We start from the raw sequence: 22,399 nt of genomic DNA on the forward strand, positions 1-22,399 counted from the left end.
GGGACCCCCCCCCGACCCCCCCCGACCCCCCCAGACCCCCCCACCCCCCCCAGCCCCTCCCCGCCCCCCCCCGTAACCTTGGGACCCCACACGGGGCCGGGGGTGACCCCATACCCGGGGACACCCCCGCGCTGCCAAGGTGCCGGCAAGGTTTTGGGGACCCCTCCCACCCCCCCAGGGCAGCAGGGACACCCCGGGGGGGGCCCGAACCCACCCCCCCGGGGCAGGGGGGGGCCGTGTGCGACCCGGGGGGGGGCAACCAAGCGAGGTGGCTTTGTCCTTCGGCTGAGCCGAGCCGCATGGAGGGGGGGGGGGGACAGCGGGCGGTGGCTTTGTCTGGGGACAGCGGGGGGGGCGCAGGGACCCCTCGACCCCCCCCCCCACCCCGGGACCCCCCCCCCTCCCCGCTGGCTGTGCCCCATCAATGAGGGCTGGGGACGTTTTGGGGTGGGGACGGGGGGCGCCCGGTCCCTGGGGGTGGCCCCCGGGGTGGCAGCGCCGGGGGGGCTCGTTTGGGGTGGGAGGGGGGGGGGGACATCGCCCCCCCCCCCCTTTTTGGGTCGGTGGGGGCTGCCCTGGGGGTGGCACAGCCGCTGCTGGCCCCAATGTCCCCAAGGTCCCTCCAGGGCCTGATCCTGCTGCGATGCCTGGGCTTGGTGCACGGGGGGGGGGCTTCCCTCTCCCCCCTTCCCTCTCCCCCCTTCCCTCTCCCTTTTCTCCCCCTTCCCTCTCCTCCTCCCCTCTCCCCCTCCCTTCTCCTTTCCCTCTCCCCCTTCCCTCCCCCTTCCCTCTCCCCCTTTCTCCCCCTCCCCTCTCCCCTTTCCCTCTCCCTTTCCTCACCCTCTCCCCCTCCCCCTCTCCCTCCCCTCCCCCTCCCCCTCTCCCCTCCCCCTCCCCCCTCCCCTCTCCCCTTCCCTCCCCCTCCCCTCTCCCTCCCCTCCCCTCCCCTCTCCCCCTCCCCTCCCAGGGATTCCCCTCTTTGCATTGGGGCCGTGCTCTCCCCATGCGCCCCCCCCCCTTTTTCCCCTCTCACCCCCCCCAACCCCTCCCCACCCCCCCTCCCACCCCCCCCACACCCCCCCCCGACCCCCCCACACCCCAATGGCTCGGGGGGGGGGCTTGGGTCAGACCCTGATGGGGCTGAACCCCCCCAGCACCGGGGTCCCCCGGTGCCTCCACCAGCCTGGGGGGGGGGGGGGCTCAGTCCCACACCCCCCAAATCTGGCTCAGCCCCCCCCCCACCCCACCCTATGCCAATATTTGCGGGGGCCGGGGGGGCCCCCCCAGCTGCTCCCCAACCCCGGCCGTACGGCTCGGTCCCCGTCCCTCCTCCCCCAGCGGGGCTGCGGCCACGGCCTCTGCACCCCCAAATTTTTCCCCCCCCGCCCCAAAATCATCCCCCCCCCCCAGCCCCGTGATTCCCAGGCAGGAATTAACGAGCGGGCGATAAAGAAAATCAGCAGCCGGGAGGGGGCCTTTGGGCCTCTATTTTTAGCTGCACCCTCCTCTGCAGTTGCTCCCAGGCACGGGGTTGGGGGGGGGGGGACACACACAAAAAACGGGGGGGGGGGTCCTGTTGGCACCCACGGGGACACCACGGGGACAGGAGGGTCCCCAGGGCACTGGGGTTAAACCACGGCCCCCCCCCCTTGCTTGGGTGCTGGGGATGGGACCCCCGCTTCCTCCCCACCCGGGGTCCTCTCTGGGCCCCCCCCCAAGTTTTCCCCGTGGTGGGGGCGTTGGGGGGACCCCGCAGCCCCCCGGGGGGAGGACGGGTGGGGGCGGCAGGGCTGGATGAAGCCCCTCGCTGCGGCGTTTGGGGCCAAAATGCGCCCCCCCCCTCCCTGCCCGCTGCACCGGGGACCCCCCCATCCCCGCCTGGCCCCCCCCATTTGAAGGCTGTGATGTCTCCATGCCCACCCGGGGCAGGTTCCCCCCCCTTGGCTGGGGGGGGGGCCAGGCTTGTCCCAGCTCCCAGCACCGTCCCCTTGGGTTGGGGTCACCTTGGTGGCACTGGGGGGGGTCTAAAGTGGGGGGGTCCCGGTGCCACACGGGGACACCCGGGGCTGGTGCTCAAGGACATCATCGGCCGCACGTAACCGAGATGGCCTTGGAAAGGGGGGGGAATTGGGGGGGTCCCCATCCCCGTGCCGGAGCCGTGAGCTCAGCACCCGCATCCTGCACGCCCCAGCACCCCAGGGTGGCAGCACCGTGGGGACAGGGACAGGGACGGGGACAGGGACACAGGGACACCCCTGGGAGGTTCCTGGTGGCGTCTGCCGGGGCACAAGATTTACCGAGGCCTCTTTGCCATCGCCACGCGGCCACGGCTTGATAAAATATTGCCCGGGAGCCACCTCCGAGGGCTCTCAGGGCCCTTTTTGGACCCAATTCCCGCGCCCCAAAAGTTTGGTGGTGCCGTGGGGGCCGTGGGGGCGAGCGCTCGGCCCTGGTGAGGGTTCAGCTTCCCCTCGGCGCCACCCGCCCTGGTGTTTGCTCCCCGACCGAGGATGAAAAGGAAACGGGAGCCCAGCTCCCCGCAATAAATTTGGGAGAACGGCGAGAAAATGATCGAAAAGGATCGGCCTCCGGAGGGGAGCCGGTGGCCCCACGGGCGCACCGCGGAGCAGCGGGTCCCCGGAGCCTTGGCACCCCGTAATTAGCCAGGGAGCAGCGTCCCCGGCTGCCGATGTCCCCCTTGGGGGGGCACAAAAGGGTCCCCCCGGCCGCAGACGGGTGCTGGCAGCACCCTGCGGGGTGTCCCCGTGCGCCGGGGGGGCCGTGAGCACGGTGGCTGCGTTTGCAATGGGGCCAACGAGGCCGGCTGTGGGGGCTGCGGTGGCACTGGGGCGCATGGGGGGGGCTTAAATTTGGGGAGCTGCCACCCCCGGGGTGCTGCTGTGGGGTCGGGAGGGGGATCCCCCTGGATTTCCCCCCTCCAAGGCCCTGCAGCCGGTGCCCAGGGGCTGCACTGGGGGGGCTCGCGGTGCCCACGGGGGTCTGCGGTGCTGCTGGCACCGGGGGGCCCCTCGTGCAGCGGGGCTGGTTGTGCTGGGGGGGCTGTGCTGGCTGCAAGGGGGCCGGTTGTGCAAGGGGGCTGTTGGTGCAAGGGGGCCGGTTGTGCAAGGGGGCTGGGTGTGCAGTGAGGCCTTTCGTGCAGCGGGGACGTTTGTGCAGCAGGGACGTTTGTGCAATGGGGGTGTTTGTGCAGTGGGACTGCTTGTGCAATGGGGACATTTGTGTCACGGGGACATTTGTGCAACAGGGACGTTTGTGCAGCGGGGCTGTTTGTGCAATGGGACAGCTCACGTGACAGGGCTGTTTGTGCAAAAGGGACATTTGTGCAAAAGGGACATTTGTGCAAAAGGGACATTTGTGCAATGGGGACATTTGTGCAACGGGGGCATTTGTGCAATGAGGATGCTTGTGCAATGGGGACGTTTGTGCCACGGGGCTGCTTGTGCAATGGGACAGCTCCCGTGACGGGGCTGTTTGTGCAAAAGGGACATTTGTGCAACGGGGCCGTTTGTGCAATGGGGTCTGTCTGTGCCACGGGGCTGCTCGTGCACCGGAGGCACTCGTGCAGCCGTGCCGGTGGCGCAGCGGGGACGTTGAGGCCGTGGTGGTGTTGGTGCAGGGGGGCTGCGTGTGCCACGGGGCCCTCGCTGCAGCAGGGCCGTCGGTGCAAGGGGGCTGCGGGTGCTGGGGGCTGTTTGTGCAGCGGGGTCTGCATCAGCTCCACAGGGCCAGGCCCGTGCAGCAGGGCCTGGGGGGGTCCTTTTAGGCTCCGTCACCCCCCCGGTGCAGGCGGGCAGCGCGGCTCTGTCCCCGCTGTGAGGGCGCAGGGTGGGGGGGCTCAGCCGAGCACCCCCCGTCCCCGCGCCCTGCCCCATTTTCCCCTTTTCCAATCTCCCGGGGACAAAACGACGTCCGAAAAACACCCAAAATCCACGGCCCTGCTCGCCCAGTCCCCGCTCGGCCCTGGCTGCTGCAGGGGGGGGCTCGGTGCTGCAACGGGGCTGGGTAGGGGGGGTGGCTCCGAGGGTCCCCCTAAACCTCCCCATGCACCGGGGGGGGTCTCACGCCGCCCCCCGCTAACGCCGCCTCTCCTCCCCGGCCAGGCGTGGAGGGAAACCCATGGCACCCGGCCCCCCGGACCCCCCCCGTGCCAAGCCCCAGCCCCGCTCCCATTGCCCCTAGCGCCCCGAGACCCCCCCCCCGCCGGCAGCGGGGAGCGCGAGCAGGTACGGGGGTGCGGGGTGCCAGGGCAGCGGGGCTGGGGTGCAGGGGGGGGGGCTGCTGAGGGGCCGGGGGGGGTCCCAGGGGGCGTGGGGAGGGGTGGAGGGGGGTGATGGTGGGGGGGTGCATGGGGAGGTGGAGGGGGGTGCATGGGGGGGTGCATGGGGGGATGATGGAGGGGGGGGCGCATGGGGGTGGTGGGGAGGAGGTGCTGGAAATGGGGTGCTGGGGGGGTGCATGGGGTGGGGGGGGTGCTCGGGGGTGGGTTTTGGGGTGCAGGTGAATGAGGGGGGGGGTTGAGGGGTTGGGGGTGCATGAGGTTGTCACGGGGGGGGCTGGAGGCTGCGCGTTGGGGGGGGATGGAGCCTGATGGGGGGTGCGCGGGGCTGGGGGGGGGATGTGATGGAGGGGTGGGGGCGTGCATGGGGTGATGGGGGGGTGTGGGGTGATGGGGGGGGCGTGGGGGGGTGGGGGGAGTGGGGGGCGGTGGGGGGGTGCATGGGGTGATGGGGAATTGGGGGGGTGATGGGGAATTGGGGGGCGGGGGGGGCGACAGCGAGGGGTGGGGGGGGATGGCAGCAGGGTGCAGGGGGGGTGCAGTGGGGGGTCCCCCGTGGGGGGGGGTCCCTGTGTGTGGGGGATCCCCTGTGCGGGGGGGGGTTCCCCGTATGGGGGGGCTTTGGGGGCACCCGGGGGACCCCGGGGGGCTCCCGGGGAGGGGAGGGGGCGCTTGGGGAGGGGAGGGGCTGGGGGGGCGGAGCCGGCGCACGGGGGTGGGCGGGGCTCGGAGGCCTACGTCACGAGGGGGCGTGCCCCCTCCCAACCAATCAGCAACCTCGCTCGAGCCGCCCCCCCCCCCCCCGGGCTCTCCGGTCCCGCCGCCGCCGCGCGCCCCCGGGGCCGAACCGGGCTGCGGCGGCTGCGGCGCGGCCCCGGGTCGGGCTCCGGTCCCCGGTCCCCGGCGGCAGGTGGGGGGGGTTGGGGGGGGGCAGCAGGGTTGGGGGGGGGTCGCTGAGCCCACTCCCGGTAACCGGGACCGAGCCGTGCCGGTGCCACCCCCCCCCTTCTCCCAGTAACCGGCCGGTCCTCGGTGCCGCTGCGCCCCCGGGATGGCGACGGTGGCGCACGGGGGGGGCGCGCACGGTGCGGTGCGGAGCGGGTTGGGGGGAGGTTTTTAGGGGAGGGGGTGGGCACCGTGGGTGAGCCCCCACGTGCGGGGCAGGTGGTGGTGGTGGTGGGGAGGGGGGGGCGCAGCTCGGTGCCCCAACCGGTGCCTTCTTTCACCCCCCCCCTCGACCCCTCCCCAGGTGCCCCCCGCGCCGCTGAGCCATGCGGCATCGCCCGGCCCCCAGCTCGCCACAGCCATGAGCGGCTGCCGCTCCAATGGGGGGGTCCTGAGCGCCTCGACCCCCACCCTGCACCCAGCGGAGGCCGAGACCCAACCCCTGCGACCCCGCCGCCCCCCCGGGTTGGAGGAGGTGGTGGTGGTCTCCCGGCCCGAGCAGCAGCAGCCCCCGGCCCCCGGGGGGGATGCGGCGGAGACGCGGGGGCCGCGGCGCCCCCAAAACATCGGCTACAAGCTGGGCCACCGGCGCGCCCTCTTCGAGAAGCGCAAGCGGCTCAGCGACTACGCCCTCATCTTCGGCATGTTCGGCATCGTGGTCATGGTCACGGAGACAGAGCTGTCCTGGGGGGTCTACACCAAGGTGGGATTTGAAGGGGGGGGTGGGCGCGCGGCGGGGACATGCTCAGGGCACCCCGCCGGGCTCACCCCGCTCGCTGCGCCCCCGCAGGAGTCGTCGTACTCGTTTGCACTGAAATGCCTTATCAGCCTCTCCACCCTCATCCTCCTGGGGCTCATCGTCATGTACCACGCCAGGGAGATCCAGGTGAGGGGCACCCACGGGTGGGCACCCGCGGCGGGGGTCTTGTGCCCCCTCCCCAGCTCCGTACCAGCTCCCAGCGCCTCGTTCCCCGCAGCTCTTCATGGTGGACAACGGCGCGGACGACTGGCGCATCGCCATGACCTACGAGCGCATCTTCTTCATCGCCCTGGAGCTGCTGGTCTGCGCCATCCACCCCATCCCCGGGCAGTACCTGTTCACCTGGACGGCTCGCCTGGCCTTCACCTACGCCGCCTCGGTGGCCGACGCCGACGTGGACATCATCCTCTCCATCCCCATGTTCCTGCGGCTCTACCTGATCGGGCGCGTCATGCTGCTGCACAGCAAGCTCTTCACCGACGCCTCCTCCCGCAGCATCGGCGCCCTCAACAAGATCAACTTCAACACCCGCTTCGTCATGAAGACCCTCATGACCATCTGCCCCGGCACCGTGCTGCTGGTCTTCAGCATCTCCTCCTGGATCATCGCCGCCTGGACCGTCCGCGTCTGCGAGAGGTGAGGGGGGGACCGGGGGTGCTGCAGGGGGCCCCCGGGGTGCTGCCCGCGGGGGCTCTCGGGGAGGGCGCGGGGCCAGGGGCGCAGCTGAGGACGCACGGAGCCGACCTGGGGGGTACGAGGGGAGCACCCGGAGGAGAGGTCCCCGGGTGTCTTCGCCGGATCCTCGTGCCCTGGGTGTGGCAGGAGGTGGCCGTGGCGCTTTGCCGGAGCCGCGGGTGTTTGCCAGGAGGATTTTGGAGGATTTCGTCCCCACGCGTCCCCACGGGATGCTGCAGGACCCCGTTACCACTGACAGGGTGGGGGTCTCGGGGCTGGGATGTGCCACGTGCTCCTCAGCTGCGCCCGGCAGGGGTTGGGCTGCGCTCGCCCGTCCCCGTCCCCCCCGCGCTCGCCTTCCTCGGCCGCTTCTCCTCGCCCCGGGACCGCGCATTAACTGCTCTTGTTTTCCCTCTCTGACCGCTCTGCTGCTCGCAGGGACAAACTGTGAGTCACCCCAGGAACCGACAGCCGCGTCCTGCACGGGACGTTCCCCCCCTCACTCCTCCCCTCCACCCCCCCCTCCAAGCCCCAGGCTTTTTGCGCTACTCAGAATTTAGGATTAGCTGCAGCCGGCGGGTTGGGGGGGGTGGGTAAGGGAGGGGGGCACCTGGGCCAGAATAAAAATCCCACGGACCTGGAAAGGGGCCGGAGCCTTTTCCACTTGGAACCTCAGCAGATGCGGTGCCCAGGGCTGGCTGCAGCCACCCGGGGAAGTCCCGTGGGGATGGGGGTGCAGGACAGCCCCCCCCTCTGCCCCATTTTTTTGGGGATGGGTTTGCTGCGGACACCCCCCGCGGGTCCCTGGGGTGGCTCCGGGGCTCCCGGTTTTGTTCCCGGAGCGCTGAACAAAGCGGAGCCGAGCCAAAGCAGCCGGGCAGGGGCCCCGGGACCACTTTTTATTTCCAGATGGGGGCTGAAGCATCTCCAAAGGGCTCGCGCTCGGCTCCGAGCCTTCCCCTCGCTCGGCGTTTCCCCTCCTCGGTGCACGTGGTTCGGGCGCGCTGGGGGAGCCCCGGGGCTGCTCCCTGGGGTGGAGCAGGGGAAGGGGAAGAAGAGGGGGCAGAGGGGCAGCACCGTGGGGCAAAGTCCCGGAGCTCTCGGCGCTTTTGGGGGACCAGCTGAGCCCGGCCGTGCCTGGCACCCCCCGTGCACCCCAACCTCCCCTGGGGTGCGTCACCCCCCGGCGTCGCCCCACCGCATCCCCCGGTGCCGGCTGAGGTTCCAAGCCCAAACTTCGCAGGCTGCGCCTGGGGAGAGGGGGAAGGGGACGCAGCAATCCTAAATTCCTCGCCGCACGCTTCGAGTCCACCCCCGGCTTGCTGCGATCGGCCCCTGCCCTCTCCTCGCCTCCCCCCTGGCCCCCCCCCCCGGGTGTCCGTGCTCCCCGCTGCTCCCCGCATGTCCCCGCTGCCCGGCTCGTCCCGGTGTCCCCGGGGCTGCGTGGGGGGGGGCACAGCCGCAGGAGTTCGTGGCTTCAGTGCTGGCCACGGGATCTCAAAGCACGGCGTCCCCCCCCCCGCGATTCCAGCTCAGTCCCTGCCGGGGTGGCCTCGAGGGGCGAGGGGTGCCCTGCTCCAGGCTGTGTCCCCCCCCCCGTGTGGGCACCGTGCGATCGTCCCCAGCTCTGCAGGGAAACGTCCCCTGCTGGGGGCCTTGCGGTGACACCCGCCTGCTGTGCTTTGAGATCACAGGGGGGCAGCTCGAGGAGGGTGGGGATTTATCATCCCCCCCCCCTCCCGGCACAGCCCTGGGTGGGCGCAGCTCCGCCACCCTCCCGTCCCCTCTTTGTGGGACGCTTTGGTCACCAGCGCTGGGGGTGCCCGGCCCCAGGGGCAAGCTGGAACCCCGGTGCCTCTTTTTGGGGACCCCCACGGCACGGCGGGGAGCTCGGGCACTGCCCTGGCTGCAGCCCCGGCATGGGGAAGCGGCTGCACATCGCGTGGCCAAACCCACGGCGCGGGACCCCCGCGGCTGACGGGCGCCGTGCGCTTGGCCCCGGGCAGGTACCACGACAAGCAGGAGGTGACCAGCAACTTCCTGGGGGCGATGTGGCTGATCTCCATCACCTTCCTCTCCATCGGCTACGGGGACATGGTGCCGCACACCTACTGCGGGAAGGGCGTGTGTCTGCTCACTGGCATCATGGTGAGCTTGCCGGGGTATCCCCAGGGGGGGGCCGGGGGGCTGCGAGCGCCCGCTGGTGCCGGTGCCGGTGCCCTCACCCCGGTGCTGTGCCCGCAGGGTGCCGGCTGCACGGCTCTGGTCGTCGCCGTCGTTGCCAGAAAGCTAGAGCTCACCAAAGCGGAGAAACACGTGCACAATTTCATGATGGATACGCAGCTAACGAAGCGGGTGAGCTCCCCCCGCCCCCCCCCCCAGCTCCCCTCTCCGTCCCCTCCGTTGGCGTCCGGCTGCCTCCGTCCCCGACCCCCGGCGTTTGGTTGCCTTCAGGTGAAAAATGCTGCTGCCAACGTACTCAGGGAAACGTGGCTCATCTACAAACACACCAAGCTGGTGAAGAAGATCGACCATGCCAAAGTTCGGAAACACCAGCGTAAGTTCCTCCAAGCCATCCATCAGTAAGTGCCAAACCTTTACCTGCTTCCTACGCGGCGCCCGGGCACGGGCCACCGCCAGCCTGGGTGGCCGTGGAAATGCCCCCTTCTGGCCCCCGATTTCCGCCAGTTTTACCCCAAATGCCCTCATGCCCGGGGCTGGCATCCCGGTTTCCCTCACAGTCCTATCCCGGGGGGGGGGTGTTTTCCCAGCGGGGGGGCACCCTGGTGGCAGCGGGGACGGTGCTGGGGTGCCCTGGGGGTGCGCAATGGCACGGCTTGGTGTCACCGTGTCCGCTGCCCGGCTTCACCCGCCTCGAGCCCCCGGTGCCTCCTGCTTTTGGGGGGGGGGGAAGCGGAAAGGGTGGGGGGGTCAGGGGGGGCGCTGGCATCCCCGTGCGCTCTCGGTGGTGGTATTAAACCTGCTGTTGTGTTTTGTCTCTGTTCTGCCCCGTCCCTGCAGAGCCCAGAAGTAAGTCTGCCCGGCTCCTCCGTGCCTGTCCGTCTGCATGGGCTCGGTGCTGCAAAATGGGGAGGGGGGGGGGGGGACACGGCATGGAAGCGCAGCCCCCCCCCCCGGCTGGGGCTGTCTCTTCTTTGGGAGGGTCTGGGGCAGTGCCAGACCATGTGGGAACGTGGGAGCCCCCCTGGAAATGTGGGAGCCCCCTGGAAACGTGGGGGCTCCCCGGGACCGTGGGAGCTCCCCAGGGGTGCGGGAGCTCTCCAAGACCGTGGGAGCCCCCCAGGACCGTGGGCCCCCCCCCCGAGTGCATGCCAGGGCGCTGGGGAGGACCCCGCGGGGTGCCGCTGAGCCGTCCCCGCTCCCCATTCCCCCCGGCAGGTTGAGGAGCGTGAAGATGGAGCAGCGCAAGCTGAACGACCAGGCCAACACGCTGGTGGACCTGGCGAAGGTGAGCGCCGGGAAAAGGGGGGACACCGCATAGCGGGGGGCACGTTACCCCATTTTGGACCCCCCCCCCCTCCCTCCCAAATCTCCCGACAGACCCAGAACATCATGTACGACATGGTGTCGGAGCTGCAGGAGCGCCACGAGGACCTGGAGAAGCGCATCGGCGCCCTGGAGAGCAAACTGGAGGCGCTGGGGCTGAGCCTGCTGGCGCTGCCGGGGCTGGTCAGCCAAGCCATCGGGCAGCAGCAGCAGCAGCAGCGCGAGCTCTTGGGGACCTGGGCCCCCTGCACCCCCCCCTGCCGCCGCAGGTCCCCCTCCACCGCCCCCCACACCTCCTCCTCGGACAGCGGGTGATTTGTGGGGTTGGGGGGGGAGTTGGAACTGGGGGGGGCTGGGGGGGGTCCCTTTTTTATGTCTGGCCATCGTGTGGCTGATTTCAGTAGCTTTGTTCTGTAAAGCCCTCTATAAACTTCCTGCGTTCACTGTGCTGGCGTGAGGCTGGAGACCCCCCCCCCCCCCCAAGCCCCAATTTGGCCCCCCCCAGGTGGTCCCGCGCTCCCCCCGCCCAAGCCAGGGGAAGGTTTTGGATAAAAGGGGGGGGGCGCGCACACACGAACAGCCCCAGGGGGGGTCCTGTGGTGGAGGGGGGGGGAAAAGGGAGAGGGGGGGGAGAAAAGGGGAGCCCTGAGGTTGTTTTTTTTTTTTTGGGGGGGGGGGGTCCGGGGGCTGTCCCCCTGCTGTGGGTTGGAGAGGGGGGGTGAAGGATGGGGCTGGGGTGGTGGGGAGCCAGGAGGGGTGGGGGGCAGCCCCCTTCCCCCCCCCAGGGCTAAAGCAGGGCTGAGCCCCCAGGGTGAGGGGGTGGGGGTGAGGGGTGGGGGGGCTCCCTCCCTGGCCCGACCCTGCAGTCCCCTCGCCGCTCCGTGCCTCAGTTTCCCCATGTGTAAAATGGGGCGGGGGGGGGGGCAAAGGGGGGGCGGTGCTGGGCCGGATCCAGTCCTGCCCCCCCCCCTCCCTTGCCCTGGCCGGACCCTCGGCGTGGGGGGGGGGGCTGAGGTGCAAATTAAAGGAGGCTGAACTGGACGCGTCGCTCTCTGCTCCTGGCCAGGACCTGGGGGGTGGGATGGGGGGGGAGATTCCTGCCCTTTGGGGGGGGGGGGGAGAGGCTTTGCAGCCCCTTGGGGGGGGCCATGGCAGCGGGTGGGGGCTGCTCGCTGGGTTTTGGGGGTGCTGGGGGCTCCCCATGGCTTTGCCAAGCCCATCCCAGTCCAAACCAGTGCCGGGGGGGGGGGGGGGGCAGGATGCGGCCCCCAGTGGGGCGCTGGGTGGAGCCCCGGGGGGGGCAGGGGGGGGCCTGATCCTGCCCCCACGCCGCGCCTCGGGGCGGTGCGTGCGGGTCAATGTTTAACCAGCCGTGCCTATCGGCGGCAGGCAGCGGCTGCACGGGGGCACCCTTGGGTGCTGGTGGCGGCAGGGACCCGGTGACCCCCCCCCCCCTTAAAGCCCCCCGCTGCGGCCCCCACCTCTCGTAAATCCCCCGGTGAGCAGCGTGCGGGGAGCCGGGCTGCGGCGGTGCCCTGCGGGGGGAAACTGAGGCACGGGACCGGGGTTGGGATCGGGGACTTTGGGGGGGGGTCCCCGCTTTGGGGGCTCGCTCCCACCCCGGACGCATCCAGGGGAGCCCCCTCCCCAAAAAAAACCACAACCCTGGGGGGGCTGATGGCCGAACCTGCCCACCCCCGGGGGGCTCAGGGGCTCGGGGCTGGTTTTGGGGGGCAGCGTGCGGCCGGGCTCCGCTTCGCCCCCACGAAATCGTGGCCGGGGCTGCTGCGGGTGCTGGGGGGGCTGGAGCTGCTGTGCGGGGGGGCAGCCTTCGCCTGCGTCTGCGCCTACATCCAGCAGGATTACGGGGGCGAGCTGCTCCTCGGGGGGGTCCCGGGGGTCGGTTACGGGGGTCCGCTGCCCACTTTTGTGCTGGGGGGGGTCGCCCTGGGCTGGCTGCTGACGGCGGCGCTGCTGGGGCTGGGGGTGAGCCCTTATTACCACCGCGTCCTCCTGGAGGCACCTTGGTGGCCTCCCACCGAATCCGGCCTCCACGGCCTCCTGTTCCTGCTCTCCCTGGGGGCTGCGGGGGGCTACGTCCACGCCGTCAGCCTGGGGGGGCTCTGCTATTCCCCCCCTCCGGCCGGCGGCCCCCTCCTCGCCGCTTTCTGCCCCCCGGCCGGGGGGCAAGCGGCCGCCCTCGTCTTCCTCTTCCTCACGGCGCTGCTCTACCTGGCCGGCAGCCTCGTGGCCCTCAAGATGTGGAGGCACGAGGTGGCCCGGAGGCTGCGGGAGGCTCCCGTGAGTCCCTTGGTCACCGGGAGGTTTTTTTTTTTTTTTTTGGGGGGGGGTGCAGCCAAAGTTGGGGTCCTCACCCCCCCCTTCCTCCGATTCCTCTTTGTGTCTCGAAGCCGCCGCCGGTCCGAGCCAAGCGCGTCACCTTCGAGGATGAGGTGGGACCCCCGCGGAGACCCCTGGGGAGGGACATGGCCACCGAGGGGGGCGAGAGGCCGGGGGTCTTGACCCGCTCCGACCCCCCCGGGCTCGTGCCGCGGCCGTGCGCTGTCCCGGACTACGTGGTGTGAGTGAGGGGACGGCCACGCGATGGGGTCCCGGAGGGGTCTGGAGCCCCCCGGTGCCTCCGTGCTGGGGCACCAACCTGGAGCAGGGACCCCCCCTGAGCTTTGTACCCCCCCCGGGGCTGTGCAGAAAGTACCCGGCGATCCGCAGCGGGTGGCAGCGGGAGGGATACCGGGCTGTGTTCAGCGACCAGCACGCCGAGTACCGCGAGCTGCTGGCAGAGCTGCGGGAGGCACGGAGGAGGCTGGGGGAGCTGGAGGCCGCCGCGCGCCACGCGCTCAGCAGGACGGTGGGTGTCCCGTGGGTGTCCCGTGGGTGTCCTGTGGATGTCTCATAGGTGTCCCATGGGTGTCCCGTGGGTGTCCCATGGGTGTCCTGTGGGTGTCCCATGGGTGTCCCATGGGTGTCCCATCAGTGTCCAATAGGTGTCCCATAGGTGTCCCTTGGGTTTCCCATAGGTGTCCCATGGGTTTCCCATAGGTGTCCCATGGATGTCCCGTGGGTGTCCCATGGGTGTCCCATAAGTGTCCCATAGGTGTCCCATGGGTGTCCCGTGGGTGTCCCATAGGTGTCCCATAGGTGGCCTTTGGGTGTCCCATGGATGTCCCATGGGTGTCCTGTGGGTGTCCCATAGGTGTCCCATAAGTGTCTCATGGGTGTCCGGTGGGTGTCCCGTGGGTGTCCTGTGGGTTTCCCATGGGTGTCCCATCGGTGTCCCATAGGTATCCCGTGGGTGTCTCGTGAGTGTCCCGTGGGTGTCCCATGGTTGTCCCGTAAGTGTCCCTTGGGTTTCCCATAGGTGTCCCATAGGTGTCCTGTGGGTGTCCCATAGGTGTCCCATGGGTGTCCCGTGGGTGTCCCATAGGTGTCCCATGGGTGTCCCAAGCAGGCAGGGCTCAGCACCGGGGCCGTGCCGGTGGGGTTGGGGATATCAGGCTGCGTCTTCTCGCCCCGCAGGGGGACAGCGGGGTGGCCCGCGTATGGCACGAGATCCTGAGGAAGAAGAGGGTGAGTAGGGCTCGGGGTTCATGCACCCGGAGCCACGCCGGGGGTGCTGCGAGCTTCCCAGCCCTCAAAGATCTGTGTGGGGGGGTGCTGGGTATCCGTGGGACCCCGGTGCTGTGGGGGGGTCTCCCCAGGCTGTGCACGGCACCGCTGCATCCCACCGGCAGGATTCGGCCTTCCTGGAGAAGCAGCGGCGCTGCCGCTACCTGCAGGAGAAGCTGACGCACATCAAGAGGCAGATCCAGGACTACGACCGCGGCGGCGCCGTCTACTTCTGAACCTGCTCACGGGGGACCCCAGGGCTCTGCTGGGTCCCCCCCCCCAAAAAAAAAACCCTGGGGACCCCGCAGGGCTCAGCACCTTGGGGTGCCGGTGCTGCGGGGGCGAGCAGGGGACACCCGCTGCCCCCCACGCGTTGCACCCACCTGGGTATGGGGAGCAAACCTGAGGGTTTTGGGGTGCTTTTGGTGGCTCTGCACCTGCTGTGGATTCGGGAGCACCCCCAGGGGTGCAGCTGGGGGGGGGGGCAGAGCTGCTTTTAATAAAATCTGGTGATATTTTTTGGGGGGGCTTCAGTGCGCGTCCTGGGGTGCCCACGGATGACGGAGGCGGGTGGGCTCCAGCAGCTGGCAACCCCCCCAGGGACACTCCTGTCCCCTGGGATGACGAAAGCAGCCCCGGTGCCCAACAGGACCCCCCCGTGCCACGGCTCCGGAGCGGGGGGGACACGGCCCTGGCCTCTTTGCGCCCCCCCAGCCCCCAGGGACCCCGAGCCCCCTCCAGCCCCCGCTTTTCTCACTCCACGGAACCGCCACGCGTGTGAGCTCCCCAAAGCCCCCCCCAAGACCCCCGGAGCCCCCGAGCCCCCTCCGCCACCTCCCCACGGGCGGGGGCCGGGCGGGAGCAGCGGGGCCGCCCCCGGGGCTCCCCCCGGAGGCGGAAACCGGGGCCGGTTCCCTGCAGCGCCCGGCGGCGGCGGTGCCGCTGCTCCCGGCTGCCATTTTACGGGAACAAAGAGGCGGAGGAGCGGCCAGGTAAGGGGCTCCGGGACAAGGAGCGGGGGGGCAGGGGGGTGTCCCGGGGGCTCGTTCCCCTCCGCGCACCGGGGGGGGCTCAGGGAACCCCGGGAGCTCCGCCGGGAGCGGAGCGAGCGCGCACGGTTCCCGGAGCCGCACCGGGCAGGTGGGAGGCGGCGGCGGCTCCTCCCGGGGCTCCGCGGGAGGTTGGGGGGTGAGGGGGTGGGGGGGGCAGACCCCGGGCCCCCCACCTTCAAAAACTCAACAAAAAATCCCCAAAAACAGCGCGGGGACGGCGCTGCCCCCGTCGGGACGCGGACCCCGGCGTTGCGCCCCGGTGGCGGGGAGGGGGCGCGGGAGCCCCGGGTGAGGTGGAGCCGCCCCGGCGCGGAATGGGGGGGTCCCCGGGGGGGGTTTGCAGCTCCCTTTGCTGCTGGGTCGACCCCCCACGCCAGCCCAGGGCTTTTGGGGATGCGCAGAGCTGGGGGCAGAGTGGAGATACCCGAAAAGAAAGCCGCGGGCACCCCCGGGAGGTCCGCGTTGGGGTCTGGCCAAAGCCCCTGGTTTGGGACCACCGTTTTTTGGGGCGAGGGGACGAAGCCCCCGGCCCCCAGCTGGGCCCGGACACCCCGGCCCCGCTGCCACCTGCCCCCGGCTTGGGTTTCCCACGCAGGGTTCAGGTTCCCCCTTGCTGCATCCCGCTCCGGCGATGCCCACCGGGGGGGTCCCCGCTGAGCTTTTGGGGTTTTGGCTTTGTGGGGTGGAGAAGGGCGGCTCTGTGCAGCCCGGGGGTGGTGGAGCAGCGCCAGGAGCTCGGTGGGCTTCGCAGAGCCCCTGCTTTGCCCCCCCCCAGCCCCCTCGAAGGGGCTCCCCCCTTCCACTCAGTGGCAGCGTCCTGGCATTTCTCCCTGGCCCTACAAACCCCTCCCGGCGGTGGTTTGGCTCGGAGCGAACTTGTGGGAAAGCAAAACCAGAAGGTGTTTTGGAGAGGCCAACCGCACGCAGGAGGGCAGGAACCTGAGGCAGGGAGCGACTGCGGGGCTGGGGGGGGCCCTGTTGGGGCGGGGGTCCCGGGCAGGGGGCACCTGGCTCCGTGTGGCAGCTCTCCAGCGCTGGCAGCGAGGAAACGCGTCACCCCCCCTTTGATCTGCCCCAATTTACCGCTTTTCACTGCGGTGTTGATAATGTGCCCTGGATTATTATTATTATTATTATTACTATTTTTTAAATCCAACCAGAGCTGCTTACGGAGAAACCCTCAGGGTTAGCGCTAGCCTCGGGTAAGAGCTTTTCTGCCTTAATTAGGGTTTGAAACAATCCAATTCATTCAGGCGCCCGCGGTCGGGTGGCCGGGGCCGGCAGCGCGGGGTCCCCGACGCGGGGCAGGGCCGGGTGTGCGGGGAGATGCCCCGTGACTCACTCGCCTCCCTTCTCCACCCCACGCCTCAGTTTCCCCGTGAGCAGAGGTGACTCCCGTGGCGTGGCGTGGCGTCGGGCACGGGCGGGCGCTTGTTTACGGTGACAGGAGACCAAAGTCCTCGCCGGGCGCTCGGAGACGTGGAAACCCGGCGGTGCCGCGCGCGCCCGCAGCTCCAACCGCCTCCCCCCCCCCTTAACCTCCCCAGGCTCTCCCCACCGCCACCATGTTCAGCAAGAAGTCCTACGACGGCCCCCCCATGAGTTACGGCCCCTCCACGGGCTACGGGCCCCCGCCGGGTGATTACGGCTACGACTACGGCGCCCGCTCGCCCCCGCCGGGCTCCTACTACATCGAGGATGCGCCGCAGCACTTCTACAAGTGGACCTCGCCGCCCGGCGTGGTGAGGATCCTGGAGGCCATCATCATCATGCTCTGCATCGCCATCTTCGCCTGCGTGGCCTCCACCCTCGCCTGGGACTACGGCTACGGTTTGGGGGCTTTCGGGAGCGGGCTGGGCGGCTACTACGGCTCCAGCTACTACGGCAGCGGGCTGGGCTACAACTACGGGTACGGGGGCTACTACAGCGGGGTCACCAACCCGCGGACGGCCAACGGCTTCATGATGGGCATGGCCGTGCTCTGCTTCCTGGCCCAGCTGGGGCTCCTGGTGGCCAGCGTCAGCAAGTCGAGCGGCTCGCGCTCCCGCCGCTTCTACCTGGTGGTCATCGTGGTGTGCGCCGTGCTGGCCTTCGTCATGCTCATCGCCTCCATCGTCTACGTGGTGGGCGTCAACCCCCAGGCGCAGATGACCGGCAGCTACTACTACAGCCCCTTGCTGGCCATGTGCAGCCAGGTGTACAGCAGCAGCACTTACCTCAACCAGTACATCTACCACTACTGCACCGTGGACCCCCAGGAGGTGAGTGTGTCCCCCCGCCACCTCCGGACCCTTCCCCGTTTTTGGGGCAAAGCCCAAGGTTGTGAGGCTGAGCGAGGTCAGCGCCGCTTATCGCAGCCGGGTGCGGGAAGGAGAGTGTCTGGAACTGCTCGTGCTGCCCTTGGGCCGGCTGTGAGACGCGGTGTCCTCAGCCAGCTGGGACTTTCTGCTCCGTCCTTAACGTTTCTGGCAGCGCCGGGCACCGTTGGGTGCCGGGGAGGGTGCCGGTGCGACCGGCAGAGCTGGGGAGTTTCGGGGAGGGGACGCTCTGCTACCTGGTACTTTGGTCTCCCTGCTCGTAAAAGTGTTTGAGCGAGCCTGGCGTGCCTGCGGGGGGTGGAATTGGGGCAGCGCGTGGTGGCGCTGGGGTCAGTGGGGCAGGAGGCAGCGGGATCCCACGACCCAAGGCTCAGCGGCCCCGGGTTTCGGCTGGGGCCAGCGGGGGCTCCTGCGCGGCACTGGGGTGGAACTGGGATTGAACTGGTGCTGCCGGTTCCCGGCCGGCTGGGCTGGCCGTGCCGCATTCCTGCGCCCTGAGCGCAGGCTGAGCGGGGGGAGCCGCGGGCTCCAGGGCTCAGCAGGGCCCTGATCTGTCCCTTTTCAGCCCCAAATTCTGTGCTGCTGCGTGATCTGGCTCGTGGGAATGCCGGTGCAGGGTCCCTGCTCTCGGGTGCAGGACCTGGCTCGGGGCCCCAGGTGCTGGGGGGGTCACCTCCCCGAGAGCTGTGCTTGTCCCGTCCCACGAGAAAACCAAATCCTCTTCCACTGCTGGGGCTGGGCCAAAAGCTCTCCAAAGCCCAGTGAGCTCCGGGCAGAGGCTGTCCCACCGCCCATCCAAAACTGGGGGTGTTGGGGAGGGAGGGGGAGCGCTTCAGCCTCAGGGAGGGGTTGGGTAACCAGACCCCCGCTCTACCCAGACGGGGGCTTCCCAGAGCCTGCCCCCCCCCTCATCCTCCTCCCTCCCTCCCTCTCCTCCAGGCCGTGGCCATCGTCTGCGGCTTCCTCATCGTCCTCCTGCTCTGCCTCATCTGCTTCTTCGCCCACAAGACGCGGAGCAAGATCTGGAAGTACGGCAAGGCCAACATCTTCTGGGACAAGGCGCCGGTGCTGCAGGAGGGCCCCAACGTGGAGGAGTGGGTGAGTCCCGGGGGGGTGCTCCCGGCACTCGGCTGTGCCGAAATGGCCCCGCTGTGCCCGTCCCCAGCCCAGCCTCGTGCCAGGAGCCTCATTCTGCCAGCACCTCGCCGCGGTGTTTGCACACCCCCAGCCCTGCAGCCGGGGCGCGCCGTTATCACCGATAGCGCCAGGCAGCGCCCGGGACCGTGAGGTCCCTCCCTGTCACCCCCTTTTTTTTTTTTTTTTTTTTGGCTTTTTCCACCCAGTTCCGTGCCCCCTGCGCCACGATGCTTTGGGAACGGAGCGGGGCTGGGCGAGCTCGATCTCCCTGAAAGACAAACAGGGTCGGATCAGATGGGCCGGGTGCCAGCAGCGCACCGCCGAGGCTTCGCGCCCTCTCCCCTTTGTTCGCCCAGCTCCTGCCAGCGCTGGCCGCTGACACGATTCGGTTTCGGTCTCGTCAATGATTAACTCGGCTCCGGGAACGTGGCTCTGGGCTGTGCCACCCAGCCGTGGTCTGGCTCTGTCCCACCAGCCCGGCTCCGTGCGCGCCGTGATGCCCCGGTGTCCCCTGGGTGCTGGGGGAGGCACCCAGGGAGGGCAGGGAAGGGCCCTGGGGTGCCCTGGCTGCTCCAGGGCTTCGATCCAGGGCTGGGAAATGTGCCCACGTCCTTCAGCACGGCTCCTGCGTGCTGCTGTGCCCTGGATAAGGAGATTCTGACCCCATCCCTGCCCCTGTCCCCATCTCTGTCCCTGTCCCCACCAGACCGGGGCGGCCCAGACGGCTGCATTGGGGTGCCCAGGTATTGGGGTGCCAAGGGACAGGGCTGTCCCCCACCGGGACCCCATGGGACGAGAAGTAGCTCACATTGCTCTGAACCATTCCCTGCCACCCCAGAGCCCAGCAAAGCGCTCGGTTTCAAACCCTCAGCCCGGCTCCTCGTGTGCGTCCGCACCCCTCGGTGTGTGTACATCTAATATTTGTTTTTCTTTTTGCAAAAACACCTTTGTTCTGGTTTATTTATTTTTTGTTAAAAGTCCCTCCCTTGCTAAGCATTTCCTGGCCCGCAGCAGGGCCGGCCCGGCTCGGGGGGCAGCCCCTGCACCCCCGGCGGTGTCCCCAGCTCCGCCGGTGTCCCTTGGTGGCACCTGCCAAGCTTTTTGGGGACGCTGCGGCGGGGCAGTATCGATGTGTCAGGGTGTGAAGCCATCCCCGGGCCATCTCCTTCCCACTTTATGGCTGAGATTGAGATAAAGAGGTGACCTTCGAGTGGGCGTGAGCCTCCGGCTCCGTCCTGGCGTGGCACGGGGACGTGTCCGTCTCACCTGGGGGCAGGAGGGGCCCTCGCCTGACGGAGTCTTTGTTAGTGGGGGAAAAAGCAGCAGAGAGGAAGCTGCTTTGCCGGCCGGAGCTCTCAGCTGACGTCCCCAGGGCCACCACCTCGGCCCCCGGCAGGGACCGGCTTCCGTCCCGGCACAAACAACCCACAAAGGGCAGGAAGGAAGGCGGGGGACGGGATGGGACATCTGCCCAGCCAGCCCCACGTCCTCCCCCAGGAGCCCCGTGCGGCTGGGGCAGACGTCCCCTACGTGGGCATCGAGCACATGGGGGGGGGGGATGAGGGACCCAGCAGATCCGGGGGGGCTGTCACCTGGGGGTGCAGGAGGGATGCTGGGCACCCCCCGCCACGCGTGCGCCTGTGCCGGAGCGCCCACGGTGGCTCCGTGCGGGGCAGTGCCACCTGCTGTGGGGTCCGTGGGCATGTCCTCCCCCCAAAATACTGCTTCTCCTGCCTGGGGGGGGCTCCCCCAGCCCTTGCCTCTCCCCCAGCAGGACATCATTCTGCAGCTCTGCTGGGTCCCCTCCCTATCAGCACCCCAAGCCGGGTCGCAGCGGTCGCACCGGGGTTTCTCCGGCCACGCGGGACGGTGCCAGCGTCCCCAGTGCCACCGTCCCCCCCTCTGAGCACCTCTCGCTGCTCGCAGGTGAAGAACGTGGCAGACGGGGCCAGCGTGCAGGACGAGACGGCCACGCTCGCCTACTCGGAGAAGCCCACCAGCCCCATCAACGCGCCGCCCTACAGCGCGCCCTCCTACAGCTACGCGCCCCCCAACACCGCCTACTACCCCTCCGGGACCTACAGCAGCCGGGGGTGAGCCGGGGGGGGCACTGCCAGCTGGGTGGGGGGTACCAGGGGCATCTGTTCACACCACGCTGATGTCCCCGTGTCCCCGCAGTGACCAGCCGGACCGTGCCACCAGCACCAGCCCCGTGGAGGAGAAGGGGAAGGAGCAGCCCAGCAAAGCGCCCGCACGGCGCGGCCGCAGGCGGCGGCGCAACCCCGAGCTGGACGAGTCGCAGTACGAGACCGACTACACCACGGCCGTGGAGTCCAGCGACGAGCGGGACCAGGACCAGTGGGCCAGGTGAGGGGGGAAGCCTCGTTGGGGGTCCCCCAGCCCGTAGCTGACCCCCCCCCACGGGGCCTGACCCTGCCCCTGTCCCTGTCCCGCAGCCTCTACCCCCCCATCACGTCGGACGGCGCCCGCCAGAAGTACAAGCAGGAGTTCGACACCGACCTCAAGCGCTACAAGCAGCTCTGCGCCGAGATGGACGGCGTCAACGACCGCCTCAACCAGCTCAGCAAGGAGCTCGACAGCATCTCCGAGGACAGCCCCCAGTACCAGGTATGGGCTCGGGGGCGGGGGGGACGCCCTGGGGCGGCGGGGATGCCCTGGAGCTTTTGGGGACGCTGCAGGTACTGGGGATGATGCGTAGCTTTTGGGGTGCCGGAGGGCACTGGGGATGCCGCATAACTTTGGGGATGCTTCAGGGCACTGGGGAGGGCGCATGGCTTTTGGGGAGGGCACATAGCTTTTGGGGAGGACACATAGCTTTTGGGGATGCTACAGGGCACTGGGGGTGGTGCCTAGCTTTGGGGATTCCAGCTGGTGCTGCGGGGCACTGGGGAGCACTTGTCCCTGCAGGACACCCCCTCGGGGCTTCTCGTAAACCCCTGTACCCGTTTCCTTTGCAGGACGTGGCAGAGGAATACAACCAGCTGAAGGACTTGAAGCGGGTGAGTGCGCGGAGCCTGGGAGCTCTCCGTTCCCACACCCTGGTTGAAATTGGGTTACTCTGGGGGAGGGCAAAAAAAAAAAAAAAGGCACTGCAGGGATGTGCCGGGGGATATCAGGGCAGGCGGTGCTCCCTGGGGGTCTGCTCCTGCTCCTCCATCCCCAACCCGTGAGCAGGGGCCAGGCTCGGCGCTGCACCCCCCCCCCAAAGCAGCCCCAGCCCGTGGGCGCTGACGCCTGCCCTCGTGCCACCTTTCAGAGCCCCGATTACCAGACCAAGAAGATGGAGACCAAGGCGCTGCGCAACAAGCTCTTCCACATCAAGCGCATGGTGAGCGACTACGACAAGGTGCGGGGTTAACCCGCACCACGACAGGATGCGTGCCGGGGGGGGCACCACCAGCACCGCAGACTTCTCTACCTATGCATTTTGTACCTTTTTGTAAAAAAAAAAAACACAAAAAACCATCCAAAGCGACCCCCTGGGCATCGTCCCCAGCCACTGTGAATAACCCCGAGTGCCTTCGCTGGGTGCGTGCTGGGGGGTTGTTCCCCCTCCTTGTGCTGTAAATATGTTTTGGGGGGGGGTCCTGAGCACCCGTCCCCTGGCCTGGGGAGGCGTGAGGAAGCCCCACACCCAGCCAGGAAGGGCTGGGGGGGCTGGAGAGGGGTCAGCACCAGCCCCGGGGCACCTCGGGGTGCCAAAATGTGGCCCCAGCCCCACGCTGGTGCTGGGGACACGCAGCCCCCAGGGCAGGATCGTGGCGTGAAGACAGAGCCCCCCCCCCCGGGCAGCTGCTAGGTGGGGGCGAGATTTTGGAAGGAACTGGCTGAAACTGTGTAATTTTTACCGTTGTTTGTTTAAATAAACTGTATCTGTTGATTTTAAGTCGGGACCCCCCCAGACCAGGTACAAACCTCCCCTTCCACGTGTGCGGGGGGGGGGGGTTTACTCGCTCCGAGGAAGCTTTGGGGTGAAAAACAGCGGTTTTGGGGCTTAATTCACCGCTCGACACCACCTCCCCACCACCCTGGGGGGTTCAGCATCCCCCCCCCCCCCCGG

General features: G+C 69.2%; 2 protein-coding genes across 2 annotated transcripts; both read left to right on the forward strand.

Moving 5' to 3' along the window:
- The first annotated feature begins 4,195 nt into the window (after positions 1-4,195).
- LOC116499068 (small conductance calcium-activated potassium channel protein 2-like) lies at positions 4,196-10,760 on the forward strand. The gene is given in 11 exon segments (XM_032203674.1): positions 4,196-4,244; positions 5,547-5,690; positions 5,693-5,790; positions 5,792-5,945; positions 6,033-6,128; positions 6,220-6,638; positions 8,684-8,825; positions 8,922-9,032; positions 9,132-9,259; positions 10,077-10,146; positions 10,239-10,760. Coding segments are annotated over 10 exon segments (1,566 nt in total). The 5' UTR covers positions 4,196-4,244; positions 5,547-5,603; the 3' UTR covers positions 10,500-10,760.
- Positions 10,761-14,748: 3,988 nt separating this feature from the next.
- On the forward strand, positions 14,749-21,942 carry OCLN (occludin). The gene is made up of 8 exons (XM_032203781.1): positions 14,749-14,803; positions 16,411-17,124; positions 18,121-18,279; positions 20,245-20,411; positions 20,497-20,685; positions 20,775-20,946; positions 21,297-21,338; positions 21,596-21,942. The coding sequence occupies exons 2-8, from the start codon at positions 16,429-16,431 to the stop codon at positions 21,695-21,697; spliced, it is 1,527 nt and encodes a 508-aa protein (XP_032059672.1). The 5' UTR covers positions 14,749-14,803; positions 16,411-16,428; the 3' UTR covers positions 21,698-21,942.
- Positions 21,943-22,399: the final 457 nt, after the last annotated feature.

Source organism: Aythya fuligula, chromosome 26, assembly GCF_009819795.1.
Source record: "Aythya fuligula isolate bAytFul2 chromosome 26, bAytFul2.pri, whole genome shotgun sequence".
Classification (NCBI taxonomy): domain Eukaryota; kingdom Metazoa; phylum Chordata; class Aves; order Anseriformes; family Anatidae; genus Aythya; species Aythya fuligula.

Coding starts and splice junctions, on each gene's coding strand:
- OCLN (XM_032203781.1), top strand. CDS start 16,429: ATGTTCAGCAAGAAGTCCTACGACGGCCCCCCCATGAGTTACGGCCCC. Junction 20,412..20,496: donor GGGACCTACAGCAGCCGGGG/GTGAGCCGGGGG, acceptor GTGTCCCCGCAG/TGACCAGCCGGACCGTGCCA. Junction 21,339..21,595: donor AGCTGAAGGACTTGAAGCGG/GTGAGTGCGCGG, acceptor GCCACCTTTCAG/AGCCCCGATTACCAGACCAA.